This window comes from Callionymus lyra, chromosome 6 (genome assembly GCF_982586985.1).
Source record: "Callionymus lyra chromosome 6, fCalLyr1.hap1.1, whole genome shotgun sequence".
NCBI lineage: Eukaryota > Metazoa > Chordata > Actinopteri > Syngnathiformes > Callionymidae > Callionymus > Callionymus lyra.
In genome coordinates, this window is record NC_141823.1 from 7,152,195 (window position 1) to 7,178,894 (window position 26,700).

At 36.5% G+C, this 26,700-nt stretch overlaps 1 protein-coding gene across 1 annotated transcript in view; it reads left to right on the top strand.

Annotated features, from left to right (window-relative positions):
* Window positions 1–26,700, top strand: part of LOC148076284 (ras-specific guanine nucleotide-releasing factor 1-like) — a 36,106-nt gene that overhangs the window by 6,501 nt on the left and 2,905 nt on the right. The window contains exons 2-25 of the mRNA XM_087793327.1: window positions 5,593–5,699; window positions 6,569–6,716; window positions 7,729–7,821; window positions 8,602–8,855; window positions 8,924–9,003; window positions 10,280–10,473; window positions 10,526–10,635; window positions 10,693–10,811; window positions 11,590–11,750; window positions 13,555–13,618; window positions 14,052–14,194; window positions 14,448–14,530; window positions 15,308–15,556; window positions 17,903–18,279; window positions 18,520–18,642; window positions 20,234–20,404; window positions 22,091–22,197; window positions 22,261–22,373; window positions 24,052–24,112; window positions 24,365–24,471; window positions 24,540–24,624; window positions 24,689–24,886; window positions 25,888–25,967; window positions 26,051–26,168. Of these exons, the coding sequence (XP_087649453.1) occupies window positions 5,593–5,699; window positions 6,569–6,716; window positions 7,729–7,821; window positions 8,602–8,855; window positions 8,924–9,003; window positions 10,280–10,473; window positions 10,526–10,635; window positions 10,693–10,811; window positions 11,590–11,750; window positions 13,555–13,618; window positions 14,052–14,194; window positions 14,448–14,530; window positions 15,308–15,556; window positions 17,903–18,279; window positions 18,520–18,642; window positions 20,234–20,404; window positions 22,091–22,197; window positions 22,261–22,373; window positions 24,052–24,112; window positions 24,365–24,471; window positions 24,540–24,624; window positions 24,689–24,886; window positions 25,888–25,967; window positions 26,051–26,168 (3,345 nt within the window). The remainder of the gene's footprint in view (window positions 1–5,592; window positions 5,700–6,568; window positions 6,717–7,728; window positions 7,822–8,601; window positions 8,856–8,923; window positions 9,004–10,279; window positions 10,474–10,525; window positions 10,636–10,692; window positions 10,812–11,589; window positions 11,751–13,554; window positions 13,619–14,051; window positions 14,195–14,447; window positions 14,531–15,307; window positions 15,557–17,902; window positions 18,280–18,519; window positions 18,643–20,233; window positions 20,405–22,090; window positions 22,198–22,260; window positions 22,374–24,051; window positions 24,113–24,364; window positions 24,472–24,539; window positions 24,625–24,688; window positions 24,887–25,887; window positions 25,968–26,050; window positions 26,169–26,700) is intronic.

The following is a 26,700-nucleotide window of genomic DNA, read 5'->3' on the forward strand; positions in this document are numbered from 1 at the left end:
GACATCATTTAATGACATTATGTAACAACAACATGTAACAACACCATGTAATGACATCATTTAATGACATTATGTAACAACAACATGTAACAACACCATGTAATGACATCATTTAATGACATTATGTAACAACACCATGTAATGACATCATTTAATGACATTATGTAACAACAACATGTAACAACACCATGTAATGACATCATTTAATGACATTATGTAACAACACCATGTAATGACATCATTTAATGACATTATGTAACAACACCATGTAATGACATCATTTAATGACATTATGTAACAACACCATGTAATGACATCATTTAATGACATTATGTAACAACAACATGTAATGACATCATTTAATGACATTATGTAACAACAACATGTAACAACACCATGTAATGACATCATTTAATGACATTATGTAACAACACCATGTAATGACATCATTTAATGACATTATGTAACAACAACATGTAACAACACCATGTAATGACATCATTTAATGACATTATGTAACAACACCATGTAATGACATCATTTAATGACATTATGTAACAACACCATGTAATGACATCATTTAATGACATTATGTAACAACACCATGTAATGACATTATGTAACGAAACAATGTAACAACACCATGTAATGACATCATTTAATGACATTATGTAACAACAACATGTAACAACACCATGTAATGACATCATTTAATGACATTATGTAACAACAACATGTAACAACAACATGTAATGACATCAGGTAATGACATTATGTAACGAAACAATGTAACAACACCATGTGATGACATAATTTAATGACATTATGTAACAACACCATGTAATGACATCATTTAATGACATTATGTAACAACAACATGTAACAACACCATGTAATGACATCATTTAATGACATTATGTAACAACACCATGTAATGACATCATTTAATGACATTATGTAACAACAACATGTAACAACACCATGTAATGACATCATTTAATGACATTATGTAACAACACCATGTAACAACACCATGTGATGACATAATTTAATGACATTATGTAACAACACCATGTAATGACATCATTTAATGACATTATGTAACAACAACATGTAACAACACCATGTAATGACATCATTTAATGACATTATGTAACAACACCATGTAATGACATCATTTAATGACATTATGTAACAACAACATGTAACAACACCATGTAATGACATCATTTAATGACATTATGTAACAACACCATGTAATGACATCATTTAATGACATTATGTAACAACAACATGTAACAACACCATGTAATGACATCATTTAATGACATTATGTAACAACACCATGTAATGACATCATTTAATGACATTATGTAACAACAACATGTAACAACACCATGTAATGACATCATTTAATGACATTATGTAACAACAACATGTAACAACACCATGTAATGACATCATTTAATGACATTATGTAACAACAACATGTAACAACACCATGTAATGACATTATTTAATGACATTATGTAACAACAACATGTAACAACACCATGTAATGACATTATTTAACGACATTATGTAACAACAACATGTAACAACACCATGTAATGACATCATTTAATGACATTATGTAACAACAACATGTAACAACACCATGTAATGACATCATTTAACGACATTATGTAACAACAACATGTAACAACACCATGTAATGACATCATTTAATGACATTATGTAACAACACCATGTCACAGACACGGCACAACAGACCAGCAGTAATTGTGTACAATGTGATCTATTGATGCAACAACTTTAGTGTTTTTTTTGTCAAGATGATCATTAATTAAGTATTTTTTAATTCACATTAGTCTATATCCATCTAAAAATAAACAATACAACTCAAAAATAATTGTAATTCTAAAATCAAAACAATAAATACATTGAGAGAATATGATAATAAGATGAGTTTTACCATGTTTTTTTTCTACCTCGCTGGTGTAATAATAAACAAGAGGTTCTCCTACTGTCATCTTTACAGTCAAAAGTACATGATGAGCAGCAACAAAAGTATGTGATGATGTTGATACTTTGAGGGAAGATACCCTGTCATCCAGTTGCTAATGCGGCAGCCATGTCCTCCCTCAGTCCTTTTCTGTCTCCTACGAGGAAAAGCCGCGTTCTAAATTTAGAGAGTTGAAATTATGCAACAGGCATATACTAGCCTACATTTGAGTCTGAGGGATGCACCTACACATAAATAGAAGCATGATGAGTGTTCAGTGAGATGGTGTTTAATAACGGGTACAATCTTATGTAAAGCTCGCTTTTAAAATAGAAACTCTTGGATTTTTTTGCTGATTTTTTTCAGGGTTTCCTAATCAAGGCCTTTATCAAGGTTTAAAAAACACACATTACCACGCAGTAAAAGTTTGTAGTTCTAAATATTTGGTGACACTTGCATGAGCTGCGACTTCCATGGAAGTGGTTGATGTTTTGTTGCGAAAAACGGTGCAATACAAAATATTAGGTCCATCGTAATGTTGGGTTTGGTTTACTGTGTTAAATACATCTGTTGCAACACATTTGTTACGGCGAGTTTGTAGTGATATTTTATTTACTTCGTGTGCATTACTTCATATGCTTTAATTGGTGTGTGTTATTTCATAAGCCTTACTTCTTGTAATTACTTCCTGTGGGTTACTTCCTGTGTGTTACTTCCTGTGTGTTACTTCCTGTGTGTTACCTCCTGTGTCTTAACACGGTTTACAAATATAAATTACTTACACACTTTGTGTGCGTTACTTTGTGTGTTTTGCTTCATGTTTGTTGCTCTGTGTGTGTTACTTTGTGTGTGTTACTTTGTGTGTGTTACTTTGTGTGCGTTACTTTGTGTGTGTTACTTTGTTTGCATTAGTTTGTGTGCGTTGCTTCATGTTTGTTTCTCTGTGTGTGTTACTTTGTGTGTGTTACTTTGTGTGTGTTACTTTGTGTGAGTTACTTTGTGTGCGTTACTTCGCGTGCATTACTTCGTGTGCGTTACTTTGTTTGCGTTACTTTGTGTGCGTTGCTTCATGTTTGTTGCTCTGTGTGCGTTACTTTGCATGCGTTACTTTATGGGCGTTACTTGGTGTGCGTTACTTGGTGTGTGTTACTTGGTGTGTGTTACTTTGTGTGCAATACTGCGTCTCCTTTTCATCGTGTGTTCCGTTGTGTGTCACTTCTTATGTTTCTATCCAAAATACAATAAACACACAAAGATGAAGGAAGTGAAAAACTATAACATGGTATGTCGGGATATAAAACAGTCCGTATTGTTGGATGTAAGTAAATATTATTGTAAGTAAGTCAGTAAAGTTTATCTGTAAAGATGTTTCTAGAACAGGGTCACAAAGTGTTTAACAATCAAAAACAATACACAGTTAAAATATATACTTTAAAAGATCAAGACACATAAGACAAACACAGGAGTCTCAGAAAGTCAGGGAAAAGCACAAATAAGAATATCTTAAGATGTTTCTTGAAGAAGATTGAATGTAGAACATATATTTTTGAATTATTATAATTAGAATATCAAACAAAAAAAAGACAAATTCAGAGAAAAATTAATTCAATTCTTAATTCAATCATTAAAAATGTAACTTTTCAATGTAGAAATGATTCAAGTTTCAAAGTTTGAAAAGTTAAATCGTTCAATATTCTGAAGACTCTGATATACTTTACTATAAAATTAACTATTTCAAGTCATACATAGAATTATATCAGTAGTGAGGTTGTGACATCACAACACAGGAAACTGATGACACATCTTTAACCAGTGTTTTTATATAACATCTCCAAGTTTCACACAAAATGTCTTTTTTTTTCCTCTTCTTCTGCACCTAACAAGCGTTCAGGGGGCTATTGCTGTCTCTCATGCAGGAAGCTTGCTGACTAAAAAAAACCCTGACAATGAGCTAAAAATAGGCGCCTAAAAGGCTTGACACACCAGCTCACTGGAAGCACATTATTGACAGAGACCTGTTCTGCTGCTCATCAGGAAATATGGAGCATTACTGCCCTTTTCGCCAATGATTTTCCTGCAGCGTCGCAGGGATAAAAAGAATCCAATATATTGGATTTCCAAGGGGTCTCGGCGACGCTTCATTGTTGTGTAATTTAGGTGTTGTCGCTGCTCCGCGGTCCACGAGGACGGTATTGATCAGGGCGGTTTGATCAAAAACACGGGACGTAATTGGCGCGAGCGAAGCTCCGCCGCCGCCGGTTGAGCGGAGATAATTGGTGAGCGAGTGGGTGAGGAGGACGCAGAGGTGTCTGCGACTCAAACGCAGCCAAATCATTGGAACAAAGCAAAACAAAACATGGCGTCAGCAGAGAGGCTTCCTCTGAAGCAGAGGTGAGTTGCCAGGTTACAGCAGGAACAGAGGAGCCGCAACTTTCCAAGACAGAGCTGGACGACAAGAGTCTGTTGATACCTTACGTATCACCGTACTGGGGCAACAATACCATATATAGTAGTACTGTATTGCCGAGTACTTGACTCTAATGTTGTAGTATTTACAGACCACATGACTCTTGACGAAGTTGTAACTGTTTTCATTTGTTTTCAAACCAAAATATGTCCAAACATCAGCTTTAAAAGCTGCTGGAGTCACTGTATCCTCTCGTCCTCAGTCATCGTTGGAATATTATTGTTACTTAAGAATGAGGGCTGCTATCTAGTGGCAAAAGTTTAATTGTTAAAAGAATTTATACGTGTGTATTTATTTATTTTATGTGTAAAAGTGATTTTAAACAAACAAACAAACAAAAAACCCACAAATATTTTAAAACAATTAAAAAAACAACAACACAAGGCTTTTGTTGAATATTGATTTAATACAGTCTATTGATATTTTCCTACACCCTTAATATATACTGCACACAAACAATCATACACACACATGTACACACAATCACACAATCATACACACCTACATGCACACACATACACACGCACACACACACACCTATATTCACACACAAACACACACACACACCTACATGCACACACAAACACACACACACCTTCATGCACACACACTAACACACACACCTACATGCACACACAATCATACACACACCTACATGCAAACACACACACAAAAACACACATACACACCTACATGCACACACAAACACACGTACACACAAAAACACACATACACACCTACAATAAAGTTTTACCTTACCTTACCTTACATGCACCCACAAACTCACGTACACACACAAAAACACACATACACATCTACATGCACACACAAACTCACGTACACACACAAAAACAGACATACACATCTACATGCACACACAAACACATGTACACACACAAACACACACCAAAAAACACACACACCTACATGCACACACAAACACACACACACCTACATGCACACACAAACACACACCAAAGAACACACACACCTACATCCAAACACACAAAAACACACGTACACACAAACACACACTGGCACAGGTTCAATCCACCAGTGCTGTTGGAGTGAATGTCGAAACACACTTGACTCAGAAGTGTTTTCTTCTCTGTGTCCTCAGTATTATTTCACTGTCACGTTCAATCACGACAACCAGAAGGCTCTGGAGCTGCGGTCAGAAGACGTCAAGGACTGTGACGAGTGGGTGGTCGCCATCACACAAGCAAGGTATGTTTCCCTGAACCTCCAGAGTGACCTGAAGAAGATCACACTCCAGTCAGAAGAAAAAAAGTCATGAGAAAAACAAATTCACTATTTTTATGTAATGAATCTGGATTATTGTTTTGAGCAGAAACAAGTACTTTTGTTACTTTTCTGCTGCTTAAATGTTGTCGTAACTTTAGTTGTTAATTAAAGAGTGTGTCACTGACAACTCCTGTGAGATCCCGACAATGACTGGGGTCGAGAGGATACAGTGACTCCAGCAAACTAATGAAAGCAGTTACGACTTCGTCGACAAAGTTGTAACTGCTTTCATTTGTTTTCAAACCAAAATATGTCCAAACATCAGCTTTAAAAGCTGCTGGAGTCACTGTATCCTCTCGTCCTCAGTCAATGCCAGATTTCAATGTTCCTTTAGCTGCGGATGACGTTATGTAACTGCTGCCATCTAGTGGCCAGAAGTGTGTTTGCAACATGAAGATGAACAAACGAATATTTGCATTTAAATTTTAAATAAAAAGAAAATGGAATTATTTTATTTTAAACACACTTTATTTAACTGCAAAACATAAAGTTACTGCGATAAAAACATAATTTAATAATAAATACATGTTAATTTAATTTAAGTAAAGAATAAATCGATACAGTATTGTGATAAATAACATTGCGATGTATCGTTTTATTGATATTTTCTAACACACTCATATCTGTCAGCATTATTTTGAGGCTAATTTCTTCCACTTTAACATTCTTTGTCTGACTTTTATGTTCAAACGAAAGAGTTTAATTTGTGAAACGAATGTTTCTTGTTGCTCTTCACTGTGGTTCATACCTTCAGTGCGAACATACGTGTGATTCCTGTGTGGCGTGTGCAGCTACAGGAACCTGGCGACGGAACACGAGTCGCTCACGCAGAAGTATCTTCATCTCCTGCAAATCGTGGAGACGGAGAAGACGGTGGCGAAGCAGCTGAGACAGCAGATCGAGGACGGAGAGATCGAGGTGGAGCGGCTGAAGTCTGAGGTGTGTGTCCATGTGGTGTGTGTCCGTGTGTCCAGAGAGGTGTGTGTCCGTGTGTCCAGAGAGGTGTGTGTCCATGTGTCCAAAGGTGTGTGTCCATGTGTCCAGAGAGGTGTGTGACCATGTGTCCAGAGAGGTGTGTGTCCAAGTGTCCAGAGGTGTGTGTCCATGTGTCCAGAGAGGTGTGTGTCCATGTGTCCAGAGAGGTGTGTGTCCATGTGGTGTGTGTCCATGTGGTGTGTGTCCGTGTGTCCAGAGGTGTGTGTCCATGTGTCCAGAGAGGTGTGTGTCCATATGTCCAGAGAGGTGTGTGTCCATGTGTCCAGAGAGGTGTGTGTCCATGTGGTGTGTGTCCATGTGTCCAGAGAGGTGTTTGTCCATGTGTCCAGAGAGGTGTGTGTCCATGTGGTGTGTGTCCATGTGGTGTGTGTCCGTGTGTCCAGAGGTGTGTGTCCATGTGTCCAGAGAGGTGTGTGTCCATGTGTCCAGAGAGGTGTGTGTCCATGTGTCCAGAGAGTTGTGTGTCCATGTGTCCAGAGGTGTGTGTCCATGTGTCCAGAGAGATGTGTGTCCAGAGGTGTGTGTCCATGTGTCCAGAGAGGTGTGTGTCCATGTGTCCAGAGAGGTGTGTGTCCATGTGTCCAGAGAGTTGTGTGTCCATGTGTCCAGAGGTGTGTGTCCATGTGTCCAGAGAGATGTGTGTCCAGAGGTGTGTGTCCATGTGTCCAGAGGTGTGTGTCCATGTGTCCAGAGAGGTGTGTGTCCATGTGTCCAGAGAGGTGTGTGTCCATGTGTCCAGAGAGGTGTGTGTCCATGTGTCCAGAGAGGTGTGTGTCCAGAGGTGTGTGTCCATGTGTCCAGAGTTGTGTGTTTCGACCTCCACGACTCTCATCTTTATCAACATCAGAGACGCTCAGAGATTGAAACCCTCGACTCTTCTGCTGCTGATGAATCTAACTAGAGAACGATGACCTTGAGTTGATGTTTCTACTGATGGTCTTGTCGTTGATGTCAGATCGCAGGTCTGCTCAAAGACAACGAGAAGATCCAGTCCAATCCAGAGGTGACGCCCAGTGACGACGACACGGAGATCAAGAAGATCAAGAAGGTTCTTACCATAAAAGAATCATCAGCCAGTTGATCAAATACATGCTTTTTAATTATTGAAGTCAATGGTTGATGTATTGAACTGTTGAATGTGTTTTTCTTGAATAATATCATTGAATAATTTGTAAATTGAAATATTTATTGAATTAAATTATTAAAATGTTTACAAAATGAATAAAACATTTTTACAAATATATTATTATTATTTATTTTTTATTTTATTTAGGTTTTCTTTTTGTTTTTGTTAAATGATTTAAAAACTTACAAAATTAATTAAACTTTTTTTTTTTAAAGATAAGATAAAAAAAATGGATATTTGATGATTATTTTATTTAGATTTTCTTTGTATCCTTAATTATTTATTTAAAAGATCTAAATATTTACAAAATGAATAAAGAATGGTTACAAAAACAGTTAAATATATTTATTCTTAATTTCTAATTTAATCCGAATATTTGCATATTTAATGACTGAATAAAACATTTTTTTTACCTAAAATAGTTTGATATTCTAATTCCAATAATAAAATGTTTGAATTTAAAAGGTAACAAATAAATACATATTAAGTTTAGAAAAACCTATTCAGCAATTTTTGAATTTACAATATAAAACTCTATGTGAAAAAAAACAAACCTGTTCATTTTTAAATTCAATTATTAAAAAAATAACAATTCAATGCTTAAAAAACACCAACAGGACTTTTTAATGGGTGTATTTATTTATTTATTTTTTTCATCAATAATCTTAAAAACTGTTTTATTTCAACACATCACACTTTTAGGTCCAGAGTTTCCTGCGAGGCTGGATCTGCCGCAGGAAGTGGAAAACCATCATCCAGGACTACATCCGCTCGCCGCACGCCGAGAGCATGCGCAAGCGTAACCAGGTGGTCTTCAGCATGTTGGAGGCCGAGGCAGAGTACGTGCAGCAGCTGCACATCCTGGTCAACAACTTCCTGCGGCCGCTCAGGATGGCCGCCAGCTCCAAGAAGCCGCCCATCACCCACGACGACGTCAGCAGCATCTTCCTGAACAGGTGCGAGGGGGCGGGGCTTGTTGACCTCAGGTGATGACGGTCGACCTCATGACGGTGTTTCTCTCCAGCGAGACCATCATGTTCCTCCACCAGATCTTCTACCAGGGGCTGAAGGCCCGGATCGCCAGCTGGCCCACACTGGTGCTGGGTGAGAAGCACTTCCTGTCATGTGACTCTCGTGTGAGGAGCGTAGGTTCGAATCCCAGCAGTCCAATATCAGAAACAAGAAGAAATATCCTAGATGTGATGCAGGAACTTAAAGTATTAAAGTCTTTTCAAGGTCATAAAAAAAACTGCATTAAAAGTGTAATAATTATAAGGATCGATACACTTTATGACACAATATTTGTTTTGACTAAATATTCAACAGCACTGTTTACGTATTAACAAAAAAAACTTTTATTTTAGATCTTTTCCAGTTTTTATCTTAATAATGTGTGTAAAAAAATATATATATTTACATCCAGTCACTAGATGGCAGCAGGTGAAATCCAATGAGATCCTGGCGCTGACTGAGGACGAGAGGATACAGTGACTCCAGCAGCTTTTAAAGCTGATGTTTGAACATATTTTGGTTTGAAAACAACTGAAAGCAGTTACGACTTCGTCAAGAGTCATGTGGTCTGTAAATACTACAACACCAGAGTCAAGTACTCGACAATACTACACATATATACTTGTTACTACAGTACTACTATATATCGTATCGTGGCCCCTGTATCGTAATACGTATCGTATCAGCAGATTCCTGACAATACACTCTCTACTAATAAAGCGTTTTATAAATAAGCAGAAACTACTGCTTTTTTATGTATTATTTCATTTATATTCATTGTACTATAAACGATTATCAATATTAATTAATATAAAGGCAAAATGTGCAGTATTTATTACATCTAAATAAGACATAGGAAATTGAATTCTTGGACAAATTATTTTTATTTTGTAATTTTAAGTTTATTAAAAACACACTGAATATTGTTAGTAAATTGTATTTATTATTCATGTTTTCAAAGTATCTATGAACATGTTTTTAGGTGATTAGGATTAATATAGAGTAATAGGAATTTAAGTTAAGTCATCTTCAATCAATCAAGTTATCCAATTAAAACTAAGATTATTACAATAATTTGTGATAAACAAACCAAAAAAAAAGATGCAACTGTGAAATATTTAAAGAAAACGCTGTATTTATTGAACTTAAGTACAAGTACTTAATGTTTTTATTTGCTTTTGTTATAAATATGTTACAAAGTAAAGACACTATATGTAAAAGTAGTTTTTATTTCAAATCATTTTGTAAAGGTGCCTCAATAATGAAGTATTCCTGGTGGGTGGAGGCTCCGGGTCAAACCCAGGAGACCGTCATGATCATCTAAAATGGCGACGATGAATCAATGGTGACACATGTTCTCCACGGACAGCCGACCTGTTCGACATCCTGCTGCCCATGCTGAACATCTACCAGGAGTTCGTGAGGAACCACCAGTACAGCCTTCAGATCCTGGCTCACTGCAAGCAGAACCGAGACTTCGACAAGCTGCTGAAGCAGTACGAGGCCAAACCCGACTGTGAGGAGAGGACGCTGGAGACCTTCCTGACGTACCCCATGTTCCAGGTAAGAGACCAGTCCGGAGACCGAGAGGTGTCACCAGAGCTGTGCTCCTCAGATCCCTCGCTACATCCTGACGCTCCATGAGCTCCTGGCTCACACGCCTCACGAGCACATCGAGAGGAACAGTCTGGATTACGCCAAGTCCAAGCTGGAGGAACTTTCCAGGTAAAGTCTCTGTTTGAAGATCTTCGTTCAGCCGCTGAAGTCGCGCTGTGTTTCCAGGATCATGCACGACGAGGTCAGCGAGACGGAGAACATCAGGAAGAACCTGGCCATCGAGCGCATGATCGTGGAGGGATGTGAAGTTCTGCTGGACACCAGTCAGACCTTCGTCAGACAAGGTGCGTCTTTTGTTTCTGAATCACTCTTAACCCTTGTGTTGTCTCTGGGTCAAGTTGACCTGGAGGCTTGAAAACAAATACAAGGGATACCACAAACACATTTGTTTTCGGGCCTACAGGTCACCTTGACCAGAGACAACACAAGGGATACCACAAACACATTCATTTTCGGGCCTCCAGGTCAACTAGACCAAGAGTTAACACAAGGGATACCACAAACAAATTTGTTTTCAGGTCTCCAGGTCACCTTGACCCAGAGACACCACAAGGGATACCACAAACACATTTGTTTCCAGGCCTCCAGGTCACCTTGACCCAGAGACAACACAAGGGATAAGACAAACACATTTGTTTTCGGGTCTCCGGGTCACCTTGACCTAGAGACAATACAAGGGATACCACAAACACATTTGTTTTCGGGTCTCCGGGTCACCTTGACCTAGAGACAATACAAGGGATACCACAAACACATTTGTTTCCGGGCCTCCATGTCACCTTGACCCAGAGACAACACAAGGGATACCACAAACACATTTGTTTCCGGGCCTCCATGTCACCTTGACCCAGAGAAAACACAAGGGATACCACAAACACATTTGTTTCCGGGACTCCGGGTCACCTTGACACAGAGACAACACAAGGGATACCACAAACACATTTGTTTTCAGGTCTCCGGGTCACCTTGAGCCAGAGACAACCCCTGGTTTAATAATCATTAATAAATGATAATAAATAAATAAATGATGTTAATCCCATCAACCATCTATGTTCCTGTCAGGCTCTCTGATCCAAGTGCCCATGAGTGAGAAGGGAAAGATCACCAGAGGTCGACTGGGTTCTCTGTCCTTGAAGAAAGAAGGCGAAAGACAATGTTTCCTTTTCTCCAAACACCTGATCATCTGCACCAGAGGCTCAGGAGGGAAACTTCACATCACTAAGGTAGCAGATCTCTGAGGATCCATGAACACTGTTGAAGTCTGTGGCCATGTTTGTTGTCTGTGAACTGATTATTATTATTATTATTATTATTATTATTATTATTATTATTATTATTATTATTATTATTATTGGTATTATTAGTATTATCATTATCATTATCATTATCATTATCATTATCATTATCATTATCATTATTATTAATATTATTATTAAAGGTAAAGAGATGTTTCTCAAAACAAAGCCATACGAGGAAGAGGAAAGTGGAGACAAAGGCAACTTAAAATAACTTTGAACAAAACATGAGTTACTCTCCAATATTTCTCCAGTGGTTTAAATGGCATGAGGTGAATTGTGTTTTATCATTGAAATTAAAATAGTTGTTATTGATAATTGAATTCAATAATTTATATATTTAAAGGTTGAACTTGTTTGTTTGTTATTAATTAATTAAGTTAACAATTAGAATAAAAAGAAACACAAAACCGATTTTTTTTTTTTTTTACACAAAGACTTTGATTTTCTATTTCCCATGGTTTAAAAATAAATGTTCTAAATTCAATATTTTTGAATCTGTATTCATTTGAATGATGTCACCAGACAATACAGTTGCTTTGGAATCTGCCATGATGAACTGACCCGTCAGTCATGTGATCATCTGCACGTCACGTGATTGGCTGAAAGTTGGATCAAGTAGCTCTTTATTCTTTTGGATTTGTCCGGTGACATTATTACACTAACATTATTATGTGTATATTATTTATTATTACATGTAAAATAAATCACATATTTATTTTTTTCAAATTAAATATTATATTATTAATTAACGTATTGAATTTAGTTCATAAATAAAAAGTGAATTTAATATTTCGATACAAAAATAATTATATTTGATTATACAAAAAACAACTAATTCAACAACATTTCAATTTAAAAAAATAAATCAAAGTTTCCACATTTTAAATGTTATATTCAACCACACAATATTCAGATATAAAGAGTTAACAGACAAACACATTAAAAAGTAAATCCAAGGAAAATAGTGAGAAATAAGTCAATAAGTCTGAGGAAGATAAAAAACAAGCATCAGTGCGATCAAATCAGTTGTTCTGCTAACTTCCGCGTTTGTTTGTTTTTTACAAACTTTTCAGCCTCAGTTAATTCACCTGAAGTTCTTTCATAAAAATCTAAAATAAGTGAATAAATTAAAGATTCAGGAAAAACTAAATTCAAAGAAAAGTAGCTCTAATTAGCTGCAGCTAATACACAGAGCTAGCTTAACTGTTAGCCCCATATTTACTAATTGATTGTTTGTGAACAATAACAGGAAGTGTTTAAAGATTCAGTTCTTAAATGAAGATTTATTAACAGAACTCACCACGCGGGTCAGAAACTTGTCCATCAAACACGTACAATTCAGCCCCAAAATAATACTGACAGAACAAAACAAACAAATAAAAAAGTTTACAAACGTAATTTATTTGAAAGACAAATAGAAACGGTTTGAAAAGAACCAACACTTTGCTATCAGATCAAATATTCATCTAACCCTTGTGTTGTCCCTGGGTCAAGGTGACCCGGAGAACCAATGTATTTGTGGTATCCCTTGTGTTGTCTCTAGGTCAAGGTCAACAACTTCCACCACTGTATATGTGTTTATGGAAGCCAGGGTGGTTGTTGACCTTGACCCAGAGACGACCCAAGGGATACAACAAACACATTTCTTTGTCCGGCCACCGGGTCACTTTGACCCAGAGACGACACTAGTGTCAAAGCACTGACGTGTGATTGGTTGACTCTCCTACAGAACGGAGTGGTGTCTCTCATCGACTGCACTCTGATGGAAGAAGCTGAAGGAACAGATGATGAAAGTAAGTTCACTGAAGGTTGAGGAAACTGCTGCAGAACTGGAGCAAAGGCGGCCATTTTGGCTCTTCGACTGTATTTGTGTAATTATAAACAATAACATATTTCATCATTTATTACTTTAAAATATAGGACTTTTAGGACTTTTTATCAGTGACATCAGAAGATTTAATGGTTGAATTCAACATCGAACAAATGTTATTGTATAAGTAAATTGTTTTTTAAGCATTTAAATACTTTTATGAATAATTTAATCCAATATTTAAGCTTGAATTTTTTTTTTCATATTATAATTGAATGTAAGAAAATGGAATATTTTCGAAAAGGAAGAATTTTTCCATCTGTGAACTAAAAATAGTTTTTGTTTAACAAGAAATTGATTTGGTATTTTCGCATGTAGCCATTAGTGTAAAACAATGGTGACTTGTTCACGTGCAGCCAGGGGCGAGCGCAGCGGTCAGGACACCGAGCACCTGGACTTCAAAGTCATGGTGGAACCTAAAGATGTTCAGCTGTTCACTGTCATCCTGGTGGCCTCGTCCAGACAAGAGAAGTCGGCCTGGACCAGTGACATCAGTCAGGTATCTATAGATCCTTCCATCCATCCATCCATCCATCCATCCATCCATCCATCCATCCATCCGTCCGTCCGTCCGTCCGTCCGTCCGTCCGTCCGTCCGTCCATCCATCCATCCATCCATCCATCCATCCATCCATCCATCCATCCATCCATCCATCCATCCATCCATCCATCCATCCATCCATCCATCCATCCATCCATCCATCCATCCATCCATCCATTTATCTAAATATCTATCTATCTATGGTCCTCAGTGCATCGACAACATTCGCTGCAACGGTCTGATGATGAACGCCTTCGAAGAAAACAGCAAAGTTTCTGTTCCTCAGATGATCAAGTGAGTCGTTTTTATTACAGTAAGAATTTAATATTATATTATAAAGTTGACATTTAACATTTTTAATGTTGAAACTTTTCAACTTTTTATTTGAAAATTTGGAGTTATTGACCTTTTTTTCAAAGGCTGTTTGTGGTATCCCTTTTTTTACGCGTATAATTTGATATTCTGTCAATAGATATTCTAACAATTCAAATGTAGCCTTTTAAATATGAATTGAATGCAGATTATAAAAAGGTGACATTATTACACAAACATATTTGTATTGTTGAATTTAAAAGGCGATGCATTTTGAAATTGAATGTAAAACTTTTTATTTTTAATATTGAATTCATAACTTTTTTAAAAGTTATTTCCACTAGAATATAAAACTCTAGAAAAGAAAAAAATAATTCATTAAAAATGTTTTTAAGTTGTAATAAAAAAAGGAAATAAAAAAGAATTTTGAAAGGTTTAATTTGTATTGAATATCTTCGTGAATTAAATTTTTATTTATTTCAATTATTTAAAAAATATACAAAAATCACATATAAATGATTAATTGAAATGAAAAACTTTTCTTCATTCAATATTTTTTATATAACTGAATTAAAAAACTTTCAAAGGGATTTTCTTTTACACATAGAGCTTGATTCTAATTCCAATAACTAAAAAACAAATGTTCTCAAGTCAATATTCTTTCATTCAAAGACATTTAAATTCAATATATAAAGTTTTCACAACATTATAAACATGTTCTCTGTTCACTAAAGTTGTGATAAATCTTCCAAAACTCAGGTCCGACACCAGCTTGTACTGCGACGACGTGGACATCCGCTTCAGCAAGATGATGAACTCCTGTAAGGTGCTGCAGATCCGCTACGCCAGCGTGGAGCGTCTGCTGGAGCGACTCACCGACCTGCGCTTCCTGTCCATCGACTTCCTGAACACCTTCCTGCACTCGTACCGCGTCTTCAGCAGCGCCGCCGTCGTCCTGGACAAACTCATCACCATCTACAAGAAACCCATCAGTGCCATCCCGGCCCGGTGAGTCCAAAGAGGCGCTGACTCGGCAGGATTCAGCAGGTTCTGATGGTCCGACTGTTGGGTGTGAATGTGTTTGATCAGTCTTTTCCCATCATGCCTCTCTCTGCTGTCAGCGTGGCAGTTCCATCTGGATATAGAAGGTTTTCATGGAAGTTTGACATCTATTTTTTTCAATTGAAATTAAGTTTTTTAAGCGTTTTTTATGATTAAATTCAATAATATATATATATATATATATTTTTTGTTAATTCAATTATTTCATATTTTTAAAGTTTATTTTATATAATTGAATAGAATAATTTTCACATTTTCAATTTAAATTAAATGTTTTTACACAGTTTGATATTCTTATTTAAAAATATATAATTTTAAAGAATATTTTCTATAATTAAAGGTTTTATTGAATAATTCAATTCAATCATTTATGTATTTAAAGAGAAAATATTTTTTAGAGATAAATAAAGAAAGTTGACCATTTACATCATTTTTTTTTACACATAGAGTTTGATATTTTATTTCAAATCATTCAAAAATAGATGTTTTGAATTCAATATTTTATAAGTCAAAGTCTTTTAAATTCAATATAAAAAAGTGGCATTATTTACATTTTTAGATTGAATTTAAAAGGCTACAAAGTTAAAAATATAAAATTAAACAAAAGTTAGTTAGTAAGTTTAGTTAGTTATTAGTTAACATTTAAATATACAAATGTGTTTGTTTTCTTCTGCTTCTCCAGCTTTGAAAGGTTTTTAATTTCAAACTTTACATTAATTTAGAAAACAAAACAAAAAAACTTTAGTTGTTTTACTAAAACAAAAGCCCAACCTTGGCAGAGGTATGTTGTGTTCCAGTGCCTGTTGTGTTTCAAACACTGTTGAAGGAGTTTCCTGCTCCATCTCACAACATCAGAAGTCCTTCTCTCTTCCTTCTCCACGAGTCTGACCATCCCTCTCTCTGCTGTCACCATGGCAACCCCTTCACTCTGCTGCAGGACCCCACCCTCCCTCCTCTCCTCCCATCATGCAGCAGCTCCCCCGGTATCAAGCGCTGACCCTTCTCCTTCCTCGAGCCCCCGCTGCTCCCCCTCGGCGGCGTCCCAGCTCCTCTCGACAGGTCCGGGGTTTCGCTCCGTGACCTTCTCCGGGTCTTCCTTCATCCTCCCGGAGTCTCTCTCTCCGGTGGTCCTGCAGCGAGATCTCCCCGCTCGCCCACTCGCACCCGAGGAATCCACGTCCTTTCTGCGCCTCCGCGTTTTCTTTTTTCTGACACTGCACCAAAGTCTCCCACTTTTTCCGTCTCGCTCCCTCCTTCTTTGTGTCTTCCTGTCTTGGTGGGCCTCCCCTGTTGCTGTCGGCAGCAGCGAGCCTCCCACACTGTCACTTGACGGGCTATTAATAGTTCAGAGGGGGAGGCTTCTCGTGCACATGCTTAAACTATGTTGCTGTAAATCACGGGCAGGAGTTCCCGAGGAGTCCTGAGGGGTCTCACGGTCACCTGGGGGGGGCACCAGAGGTCACCTCATGGGGGAGGCTTTTAGCCTTTTGTTTGATAATATATCATATTTTTAAATATTTTGGATTTTTTTTTATTAATTATAATTTATTTAATTATTATTATATTATTGTTTGCACAGAAATTTGAATTGAATTTGCAATGATTTTTTTTTTTACATTTAATTGTTTATACTGAATCTTTTTTTTTACGTTAAATATGTTTTGCATTTAATTTCTTAAATTATTTTAATTGAATTATTTAAACAAATTTTTTTCAAGTTAAATATTTTTTTCATTTAATTTCTTAAATTGTTTTATTGAATTATTTACACAAAATTTCTTCAAGTTAAATATTTTTTTCATTTAATTTCTTACATTTTTTTTACATTCAATCATTTACACTGAATATTTTTTACTTTAAATTTGTTTTTAATTTAATTCCTAACATTCTTTTATTGAATTGTTTACACTGAATATTTGTTAAATATTTTTGCATTGAATATGTAAACATATTTTAAAATGTTATTTTTTTTGTCTGGATTTTAAAAAATATCTTCTTTTGCATTTAATATGTTTTACATTGAATTTCTTCAACTTATAATATAATCAACAATAAAGATAAAAATATTTTACACATTTAATGATGTAATCAATTTATTTATAAAAAGAAAATTCTATTTAAATTCAAAGCCATTTTGATCCTTTAAAATAAAAATGTATCATTGTGTGATTTTGGGTCATTGTTTAAATTTATCTGCTTTAAAAATATTCTCCATCTTTACACCAAAAAGGTTGTTGACGTTCCTCCTCTGGTTTCATTCCTCACTCCCTCCATCCTTCTGTCTTCTGCTAGATCTTTGGAGCTCTTCTTCGCCAGCAGCCAGAACAACAAGCTCCTGTACGGCGAGCCGCCCACCTCGCCTCGCGCCACTCGCAAGTTCTCCTCGCCGCCTCCTCTCTCCATCATCAAGACGTCCTCCTCGCCCAACCGCCGCCGCAAGCTGTCCCTCAACATCCCCATCATCACGGGCGGCAAGGCCCTGGACCTGGCGGCGCTGGGCTGCTCGCCCAACGGCTACGCCGGCGTGCACGCCACCATGTCGCCCTTCGGCAAGACCGGCCTGGACATCAACAAGCTGTTCGTGTCCGGCGGCGGCGGAACTAAGACCACCGACGAGGTGGACGCCAAACCAGAGAGCAAGACTGAGGATTCTGTCCAAAATAAACAAGGTTAGAATCATCCCTCTCTCAGTAATGCTTTGCCGCCCAGCCGACCAATCACAGCTGTCGATCACTTTTGATCACACGGATGTATGATTTAAAAACATCATAGTAACGACCAATCAGAGGTCACTGAATAGAGCTGTGAGTTGAACGGCATCATGGGAGATAACTGTTTTACAAGCACCATAGGTGAGGTGAGTGCAGTAGTTAGCGCCTCCTACTAAGTTCCCTGGTTGTGTGTCCCAGACCCGTCGGTGCGACAGGAGTGCCAGGACGACCCGGTCCAAAGCGACGAGACCGAGGCCGAGATGTCTCCGCCCAAATCCCCGTCCACGCCCAAGAACACCAAGTCCAAGACGCCTTGTTCAGGTCAGCATGAAAGCAACAGCGAACTATGGACCAGATGTTTAACCAGATGTGTTACCGAAGACTTGACCCGGTTCTATCCGGGTCTGCTGGATTTATTTTGGTTCCTGAACTAAAATGGTTTGAGACTGAACCAGATCCCAAATAACCTCGAATTAAATCACGTTCTAACTCAGTTAACACTTTTGAACTCATGCTTTTCTCACTGCCCCTCATAGCTCCCGAGTTATTGTGTTAATAACCTATAGGAAGTAAATTTATACCACCAGACTTCGACCTGGAATTTCTATGACTGAACTTATTTACATAGATTTTCCTTTTAATTTACATATCATTTCTTAGGCTGTTTTTTTTACATTAAATTTCTTACTTTGATTTATCTTCATATTCTTGTCACATTAACATGTTAATATGTTTTACATTACATTTTATCATTTAAAATTTTTACGTTAGATTTTCAAAATTAATGTTTTTTTACATGAAATATTTTTGTTCAATTAATTTGTTTTTTACCTTGAATTTCATTATATTAAGATGTCTTATAAGCTGAATTTATTAAAAACAACAAATATTTTTTACAATTACATTTCTTAAATTGTTCGGATTTTTTGCATCTAATTTTTTACACTTAATTTGTTTTATTACATTTTTTAACGTTACATTTTTTTTTACATTTAATTGCTAACAGTTTAATTTAATTTAATTTATTTCTTTTACATTGAATTGATTTTTTACATTCATTTTTCATGTATTGAATATCATTTTAAAAATAATTTTAAACATTTTACACTGAATTTATTCCTACATTGAAGAAAGAAAAATGCATAAAATTTGATGGTTTTCTCAAATCCAAAGACTGATTTCAAACAATTTCCCGAAGCAGACCTCCTGAGGGATCAATAAAGTTTTACCTTACCTTACCTTACCTTATTTTGATGCTTTAAGAAATTCACATTTAAAGTCTGGTGTCACATTTACTCCATAAAACCTGCACAACTTTGTGTGCGAGACGTTCCAGTGGCTAACGTCAAGAATTCTACTATGAAAAGTGTAGTTTTACTCATTAAAGTATTTGTTTATTTAAACGTGAGATTCTTCGGTTGAACCTCAAGATCCTGCAGTTTCTGAACAAGACGCTCGTTACAGTTTATCCTCCACGTTATTCAGAGTTCAACGAATCCTGGCACAAAAAGTCGCATCATGTTCCGAGATCGGTTCTTTTTCTCCGGCACAAACAAGGCCGGTCGACTCCCCCGCACATCCTCCCGGACCTCCCTTCATGGCGAGGGAGCGTCTGTAGGTAGCATCACAATCCTTCAGCGGTTTATCTTCCCACGGCGCTGGATTCAAGGGAAGCCAGTGCTGAGGGTGCGTGGGTGGAAGGAAACCTTGTACCTTAGCAACCGAGTGCGTGTTCTTCTCAGCCGCCCCCGGTCGGATGGGGGACGGCGAGAACGGAGGGAGGACGAGAGGTGAGCGCCGTCATCGGTGCCACGCTCTCCGTTGCCCCCTAGTGGTGGATTTTTTTAAAATCAATGTGTGAGATGTGTGTTTGGACGGGTTAATATCGCTCTGTGTCGTTTCCTTCTTCCAGAGTTCTCACTGTTTTCCTTCAACAACAGTATGGTGGTGTCGTCCTGCCGGGAGCTCGACAACAATCGCAGCGCTCTCTCCGCCGCCTCCGCCTTCGCCATCGCCACCGCCGGCGCCAACGAGGGGACGCCCACCAAGGAGAAGTACCGGAGAATGTCGCTCGCCAGCTCAGGTCCGGTTCTGGTGCTGGTGCTGGTGTCCGGGTTCGAGACGCGGTCGGATGGACTCGAGTTTAATGACTCCATCTGTTGGTGCTGCTGCAGTATTACACCTTAAATCACATAGTTATAAATAAATAAAAATATTTTAGAATGTTTCAATAAAGCAATGACTTCTTGACACTATTTCTGTGAATATATACATTTATTTAATTATACTCTTATTTATTTGACATGGCTACAGCCAGATAAATGACAAAAGTAGAAAAACAGAAATAAATAAATGGCAAAAGTAGCAAAACAGAAATAAATAAAAGGCTGAATGTGCAAATAAATAAAAGAAGAAAAGTAGAAAAACAGAAATAAATAAAAGACTCAATGTACAAATAAATAAAAGATGAAAAGTAGAAAAACAGAAATAAATAAAATACTGAATGTACAAATAAATAAAAAATGAAAAGTAGAAAAACATAAATAAATAAAAGGATAAATGTTCAAATAAATAAAAGATGAAAAGTAGCAAAACAGAAATAAATAAAAGACTCAATGTACAAATAAATAAAAGATGAAAAGTAGCAAAACAGAAATAAATAAAAGACTCAATGTACAAATAAATAAAAGATGAAAAGTAGAAAAACAGAAATAAAGAAAAGGCTGAATGTTCAAATAAATAAAAGACGAAAAGTAGAATAACAGAAACAAATAAAAGACTGAATGTACAAATAAATAAAAAATGAAAAGTAGAAAAACAGAAATAAATAAAAGGATAAATGTTCAAATAAATAAAAGACGAAAAGTAGAAAAACAGAAATAAATAAAAGGATAAATGTTCAAATAAATAAAAGATGAAAAGTAGAAAAACAGTAATAAATAAAAGACTCAATGTACAAATAAATAAAAGACGAAAAGTAGAAAAACAGAAATAAATAAAAGGATAAATGTTCAAATAAATAAAAGATGAAAAGTAGAAAAACAGAAATAAATAAAAGGATAAATGTTCAAATAAATAAAAGACGAAAAATATAAAAACAGAAATAAATAAAAGCCTAAATGTTGAAAATAAATAAAAGACCAAAAGTAGAAAAACAGAAATTAATAAAAGGATACATTTCCTAATTATTGCATAAATAGATGTTACAATTACGAAATACATAAATAATACAATTTAAAAAAGTTAATATGTGTAATAATACATGTATAGAAAAACAGAAATGGCACCATTCATCTACAATAATAAGATCTTAAATTATTTATTTATTAACAAATCTTTTTATCAATACATTTAGTCATGTATTAATTCATATTCAATTCTGTGTGTCAGAATTAATAAATGTCGTCACAATATTCAGTTGTGTAACCTCCACAGTATATACATACATCATTTTAATTATATACATCTTTTACGATTCAGGTGCGGTTACTTTAGCTCATTTTATCTTTGTTGATTGTGTTTCTATTGTTTTTTCTAGTGATGAGTTGATGAAGCTTCATGAAGCAGCTGATGCTGTATCACGATACAGTTGTAAAGACCACTAGATGTCACCCTCAGTGAAAATGATGCCAATGAATAGAATGTTGAAGTTGTGTATTTGACATTGTCTTGTTGTCAGTTATTAACTAAACTTCTAACGAACATCTATTTTGTCTCCGACCAAAGCTTCTCTTCATGTCCAAAGGATGAACATCTCGATCTCCTCCAGGTTTCCCGACCGACCCGAGGAACGGAGACAAGGAGTTCGTCATCAGGCGGGCGGCCACCAACAGGGTTCTGAACGTGCTGCGACACTGGGTCTCCAAACACTCGCAGGTACTGACCGCTGCGGCCACACACACACACACACACGCTGCTCTGACCTCACGGTGTCCTCAGGACTTCGAGCTCAACGTGGAGCTGAAGATGCAAGTCATCGTCTTCCTGGAGGAGGTGATGCACGACCCGGAGCTGCTGACTCAGGAACGGAAGGCGGCCGCCAACATCATCAGGTGCTTCCACCAGAACACGTGTTCTTTACCTCGTGTTTGACTCCTCCGTCCTCATGATGATTTAGTCAGTGAGTTTTATTCATGAGAAAAGAGGACTTTGGTTTCTAAAGAGTCTGTGCTGTCAATCATAGTGATATTTATAATTATTCGTGATTAATCGCAAATTAAAACACTTAATTTTACTTCAAATGTACCACTTTATTTTTACTAAACACAGACATTAAAATACAAGACATATAATTTACTTACTGACTGACTGACTGAATTACTTTCTTATTGACTTACTTACTTAGTTACTGACTGACTTACTGACTTACTTTCTTACTTACTTATTTACTTACTTACTTATTTACTTATTTACTTACTTACTTATTTACTTACTTACTTACTGACTTACTTTCTTACTTACTTATTTACTTACTTACTTATTTTCTTACTTACTTATTTACTTATTTACTGACTTACTTTCTTACTTACTTACTTATTTACTTACTTACTTACTTTCTTACTTACTTACTTATTTACTGACTTACTGACTTACTTACTTACTTACTTATTTACTTATTTACTGACTTACTGACTTACTTACTTACTTACTTTCTTACTTACTTACTTATTTACTGACTTACTGACTTACTTACTTTCTTACTTACTTACTTATTTACTGACTTACTGACTTACTTATTTACTTACTTACTTACTTTCTTACTTACTTACTTACTTATTTACTGACTTACTGACTTACTTATTTACTGACTTACTTATTTACTGACTTACTGACTTACTTATTTACTTACTTACTTACTTACTTACTTTCTTACTTACTTACTTATTTACTGACTTACTGACTTACTTATTTACTGACTTACTTACTTACTTACTTATTTACTTACTTATTTACTGACTTGCTTACTTACTAACTTACTTACTTATTTACTTATTTACTTTCTTAGTTACTTACTTATTAACTTACTTACTTATTTACTTACTTTCTTTCTTACTTATTTACTGACTTACTGACTTACTTACTTATTTACTTACTTACTTACTTACTTATTTACTGACTTACTGACTTACTTATTTACTTACTTACTTACTTTCTTACTTACTTACTTATTTACTGACCTACTGACTTACTTATTTACTGACTTACTTACTTACTTACTTATTTACTGACTTACTTACTTACTTACTTATTTACTTACTTATTTACTGACTTGCTTACTTACTTACTTACTTACTTATTTACTTACTTATTTACTGACTTACTTACTTACTTACTTACTTACTTATTTACTTATTTACTTTCTTACTTACTTACTTATTAACTTACTTACTTACTTACTTACTTTCTTTCTTACTTATTTACTGACTTACTGACTTACTGACTTACTTACTTATTTACTTACTTACTTACTTACTTATTTAGTGACTGACTGACTGACTGACTTACTTACTTACTTACTTACTTACTTTTTTACTTACTTACTTATTTACTTAATTTAGTTGTTTATTGTCTGGTTGGTTTTAAATGTAAAGTATCTAAAAAGTATTTTATTAAGCTGTAGCAGCCTCGTAACAGAAGAAAGGAAGTATACAACTTCTTCTTCTAGTGGTCATAATGTTATGGCTGATGGTCTATAAAGGCGCCTGATCATAAAAAGGTTGTTTCTCTCAGGACTCTGACGCAGGAGGACCCCGGAGACAACCAGCTGACTCTGGAGGAAATCACACAAGTGGTGAGAAGAGATACTGGAGATGTGTCGACGAGGCTTCGTGAAACAGTCGATGGTGCATCATGACACAGTGTTGCCACCCGAGGGCAGTGTCTTATAATGACGCCCGATTTCAGAGCTGAAGTGCCATCTAGTGGTGTTTTAAAATGAAGACACTGTATCATGATACGTCACCTAATGTTTCATGAAGCCTCATCGACACATGGCCACCAAATACGCCTGACTTAAGGTCACATGACTGTACGTGTGGATCAGGTGACGGAGGAGAGCCGAACAGAACCGTTCGAGAGCCACTCGGCGCTGGAGATCGCGGAGCAGCTCACTCTCCTGGACCACCTGGTCTTTAAGGTCATCCCGTACGAGTGAGTCCAGACTAAAATGACTTTGTTTGTTTCCATGGAGACTGACCACGACGTCTTCACGTTTCCAGGGAGTTCTTCGGTCAAAGATGGATGAAGAACGACAAGAACGAGAGAACTCCCTTCATCATGAAGACGACCAAACACTTCAACGATGTGAGGAGCGAAGGATGAGGTCCAGCGATGAGGTCCCGGTTCTGACGCTGTCTTTGCGTCTCAGATCAGCAACCGGATCGCCACGGAGATCCTGCAGTGGGACGACGTGGTCACGCGGGTGTCGGTGCTGGAGAAGTGGGTCGCCGTCGCCGACATCTGCCGCTGCCTCCACAACTACAACGCCGTGCTGGAGATCACGTCCTCGCTCAACCGCAGTTCCATCTTCCGCCTCAAGAGGACCTGGCTCAAAGTCTCCAAGCAGGTATCGGACCCTCGCGTCCCCTCGAGTAGTTCTAAGACAGTTCTATGTAAAGTTTTTCTTCACATGTTAATTTCACAAGTGTGAACCAAACACCACAAACTGCTTTACACTAATGGGTTGGAGACGGCAGTTACATTTATTTCTATTATGGCTGAAGTATATCAGTAGCATCTGATTTGTTTTATTGAAATGTTATTTTTAATAGGTTTTTTTTTTTTATAATTAATTAAAATATTCAAATGTTTAATTTGTTTTATTGAGTAATATCATTTATTAATGTATATATTGATTGTGGAATTTGTGTTTTACTTTAATATTTGAATAAATACATTTTTATATTTTCGAATTTTAAAGGATAGGGGAAAAATTAATTTAGAATTAATTTATTATAATTGGAATTAGAATATCAAACTCTATATATAAAGGAAATGTATTCTTGTATAATTGTTTTACTTAAATAATGGCACTATTTTACCAAAATTGTAATATTGAAATTAGAGGGTTATAAATAAAACAATATTGAATTTGGAAAATGTATTCTCTTGAATTATTGTAATTACAATATTAAACTTTGTGTCTAATAACTAGTTCATTTTAAAATAGATTTTTAATTTTTAAATTAAATTGTTTAAAAATTACTATTTCAACTTTTTTAATATAGAAATTATTGAATTCGATTATTTAAAGAAAATGCTTAAAAATAATTGAAATTAAATTAAATGTTGAATTCAACCATTACAGAAGTACATGTTGAAGCTTCCAGGGAGAGAAAAGCAGTTCTTGAATTGTAAACAAATGGAACTAGAGACACTTCAGTTTTCACGACAGTCTACACTGTTGCAATTACTCTGTTTCATCAGTGGGGGGAGCCAGACCAAATAGGACTCGACTTCAACGTACTTTCAAATCAGAAAAAGTCAAGAGTCAATATTAAACCACAAGATTCTCACTTCGCTGCTAAATCTTTGTTTTAATCTGTTTTTATCCAATTTATCTTTTAGACAAAGACTTTGATTGACAAGCTGCAGAAGCTGGTTTCGTCAGAAGGTCGGTTCAAAAACCTCAGAGAAGCTCTGAAGAAGTGAGTCTTTCTTTCCTGCTTACGCTCTTCAAACACACTGTAAGATGTTTCTGATAAGGATTGAGGAATGTTTTTGTCCACAGCTGCGACCCGCCCTGTGTTCCCTACCTGGGCATGTACCTGACAGACCTGGCCTTCATTGAGGAGGGAACCCCCAACTACACCGAGGACAACCTGGTCAACTTCTCCAAGATGAGGATGGTAACGTTGAAGAGCAGCTCACTCCGTTTTTAAGTCTCCCTGTTCTTCATCTTCAGTTCTCTTGACCTCTGTATGTGTTTCAAATGTTGAAATCTTACTCTGGATCAGGGGGTTCAATTTCGGGGGAACAACAGAGATCATTTATTTTTGAGACGGGGCTGAAGGTTTGGGGCTCTTTGAGCTCTTTTGTCCTGTACATCTTTTTGTGGATTACTGCAGTTAGACTATGGATTTGGGACATTTTTTAAAAACAATCTTCATCTCCATCTTAACTATATCATCCATGAGTGTGAAACCACAAAATAACCAAAGTCCACAAGATACCTGAAGTCCAGAAACGAGGGGGTCCACCAGACGCAGACAGATCTGTAAAACGAGCTGATGCCGGTCTATGGAAAGTCTGGTGTATATAAAGTGTTGGATGATTGGCAGATTACCAGCAGCCTTCTTTTATAAGAAGGCCCCGCCACACACCGTCTGGAACCTCCCCCGACAAGTGCCGACAACACAGGGGGACACAATGGACATGACA